The sequence below is a fragment of the Cariama cristata genome, unplaced genomic scaffold (assembly GCF_000690535.1).
Source record: "Cariama cristata isolate BGI_N322 unplaced genomic scaffold, ASM69053v1 C11513774, whole genome shotgun sequence".
Classification (NCBI taxonomy): Eukaryota; Metazoa; Chordata; class Aves; order Cariamiformes; family Cariamidae; genus Cariama; species Cariama cristata.
The window spans coordinates 1-3,162 of NW_009646095.1; the positions used below are offsets into that span (position 1 = coordinate 1).

Consider the following 3,162-nt stretch of genomic DNA (forward strand, 5'->3'; position numbering starts at 1 on the left):
TCTATGATTCTATGATTCTATGATTCCTTTACACTTAGGAAAAGATGCAACTATTGCAACTGGTGTTCAAATTATACAGAAAGCTGATTTACACTTATAGGACACTGCTTCATACTAAAATCAACTTACGGTGATATTTTGCAATCTTCTCACCACTTCCCCCATGCATACAGGATACTATCGAAGAGTTAGCTATTATAATCAGACAATGACTTATTATTTTTAGTATGCATGCTGACCCTTTGAATGTGGAACTACTTGTTCATTCAAACAAATTATTGTATTAGGTAACTACATAAGGCAACACAAAACACAGGCTTGCCAAAGAGAATAGGGTGAGATTAATTCCTTGATTTAATATTATTCTGCTCTTTAAAATAATTTTTAAAGACTCCTCTGCATTACCTGCGTACACGTTCAACATCTGGATCGGTTCGCAGGTATTTTTTAGCACTCTCGCCTTTTCCAAATGACGCTGTGTCTTCTGGGTTGACAAATGCCTATTTCAAACATAAACAAACAAGAGACATTAGAAGCCAGAATGTTTTTTCTAGTTAAGGCAGCTTGCTGTAAATGTCACTCTTTTTACTAATGCCTCTATAACCTTACATAACTTACCTGAAGTTAAATGCGTGGGGAATAATACATTGTTTGCTGCATTACTGTTTTCTTGAGCCTAGCCTGTGTGTAGCTTGCATGCTGCCAAATTAATGTAATGTACTTTATGCATGTAGATAAAGCCTTCTTGTAAGATCAACAAGCACAGAAGATGACTGATACTCAGCCTGAAGTAATGCTTGTGAGCTGAAGGAACATAGGGACCTGGAAGGTAGGACTACTGTCCATACCACCTAAGTCTCTTTCTCACTATTCTTGACAAATTATCTGAAAGCCCTTTTGGATCCCTTCCTTCTTCAGAAGTCTACACAGCAATAGCATCCAAGAGACTTATTCCCATCCGCATTTATGACCAAATAAGTTTCTTCCTTTCCTCTTAGGTACAAATTTTTCCACTTATATGACCTGTTATTACCTTCAAATACTCTAAGACACTACTTGAAAACATTTAATTCAGTTAGTACATCTCTCCTTGCTGACACATGTAGTAACACATGCATTCTGTGGACCATTCAGGCTATGCAGGTGTAAGTCAAGAAAACCTCTGGATTTTAGGAGAGCTACACGATCACTTTCTGAGGCAGCCTTGATCCCTTTCTGTGAAATATCCTTGGCCTCAAAATTCTGCAGAAATGTTAACAGTACCAGCATCAGCAACATTGTACCTTCTCTTGCTCCACTAACTGCTTTCCTCCATTTTCTCTTAACATTTAAAAGACTTTTTTATATTAAACAGGAAATAAAAATGACTTTACTAATTTGTCTGTTTGTAATGTTACTGTCTGTCATAAGAAAATCAAGTACTCCAAATCAATGAAGGCCCTACTGTCACCTGCATACATACGGATCATAACATGGTATGAGCATTAATACAGGACTCCACTGGATCTAATATAGGACCAGCACAGCTGACGTGCTTCCTTCTGCAAGAGCAAAAGGAAGTAAGGTTATGACATAGACACCTGAGTCCTATTTTGAACACACAGGACAGGCTGTGTGCTCTACTGTACTCAATCTTCAGCTGTGCCAAAGACCTACAGAACTATTAGAAACCAGCAGTAGCTCAAACGCTGTGCTATTAGGACCTCATGAACAACACAATAGTTCAGCTGGGTTCTCTTGCAACCAGCAGGAACAGAAACCAGCTTTTCAGCTAAAGGACTGCAACAAAATCCTTGAAGTATAGACCATCTTGCAAAGCAGATCTCACAAGAATAGCTATATGGGGCAAACTCAGGGCTTTTTCAGCCCGGGACCAAGTGTTTCCAACAGTGGCCATAAGCAGATGCCTAGAGAAGGGTAAACACAACACAGTGCTTCCCACGAGCACTCTCTCCTAAGCCAGATACAGCTTCTGCGTTATTTAGTAAACCTCAGTGGATCTTTCATATACTTACCTAGCCTACACACCAATCCATGTAAATTTTCAGCCTGCCTCTCATTCTAGAAAAAAATTCAATTTTTTTTTTTGACCTACCTGCAATGGGAAGGCTAAAACAATTAGAGAAGGTGAAAAGCTTTAGAACTACTGGATGAAATGGTTACAGATGCATTAAAATCCACTTCACACCCCCTCTTCTGACCCTACTAGTTGGTTATTCATGTAACATGGCTCCATATCACACTTTGCTTTATAAATTGAGTACCCTGGACATCAGTTTTCTGCAGAAGACGATGGAAATCGCAATTATGAAAAACTCTTATTTAAATATAATAGAAATGTTTTAGAAGGGTACAGTAAGTCAAATGCAACTGTAAGATACAGTCTCATAATTATCTCATAATTAGGTAAAAGCTGTTGTCCATTTGAGACGAAAGCACCAGCACGCCAAACTCAGAATATCATTAGAGGAGGGCAGAGGAAGAAAAAGAACAGTACCAGTATTTCAAAGCTGAAATGAAAAGAAACACCTGTGATATCTCTGTATTTCAATACAAATTTCAATCTATTTTAATAGACAGTATTCTCAATTTCTTACCTTTCTTGTGATTCTGAAGTACGCTGTTGTAATACTCATTAGCATCATTTTTAGAAGAACAATAGTTGTATAAGTAGCATAAGCCCGGAAGACTTCATTGTCAATTAACTGGGTCAGTTTAGCCATTTTTCCACTTCTCACTGACGACCTTTAAAAAACATTAAATTTAGGCTAACATCACAGCAATCCAAAGTTCTGATAAGATTGTCCGAATAGCCTTGTTTTAGCATCACTGCAATGACAGCACAATTTTGCCATTATGAAAAGTTTACTTTCAAAAATATTTATTTTTCCTCAGTTTATTTTCATAACGGTATATTATAATAAAGATAAGAAATTATAATTTAATATTTTGCTTCCATTAAACCTGCTTGTTAAACTGTCAAAATATAAACCACCAAAATATTTAATGTAATTGCAGAACCAAAATTTAGTCACAAAAATCAGTACACCTTCAAAATAACATAAGGAGTTAGACCAATTTTAGACCAATTCATTTGAATTAGTGATTACCAGAACAGAAAGAATGTGAGGACATACTATATATACCGTAGTGTTTAAAGAG

At 36.7% G+C, this 3,162-nt stretch overlaps 1 protein-coding gene across 1 annotated transcript; it reads right to left on the reverse strand.

Moving 5' to 3' along the window:
* Window positions 1-322: 322 nt before the first annotated feature.
* On the reverse strand, window positions 323-2,723 carry LOC104168224 (microsomal glutathione S-transferase 1-like; the record flags this gene model as incomplete). Its single annotated transcript, XM_009708740.1, is given in 3 exon segments — window positions 323-400; window positions 402-500; window positions 2,598-2,723. Coding segments are annotated over 3 exon segments (303 nt in total), but the record flags the coding sequence as incomplete, so codon positions are not given.
* Window positions 2,724-3,162: the final 439 nt, after the last annotated feature.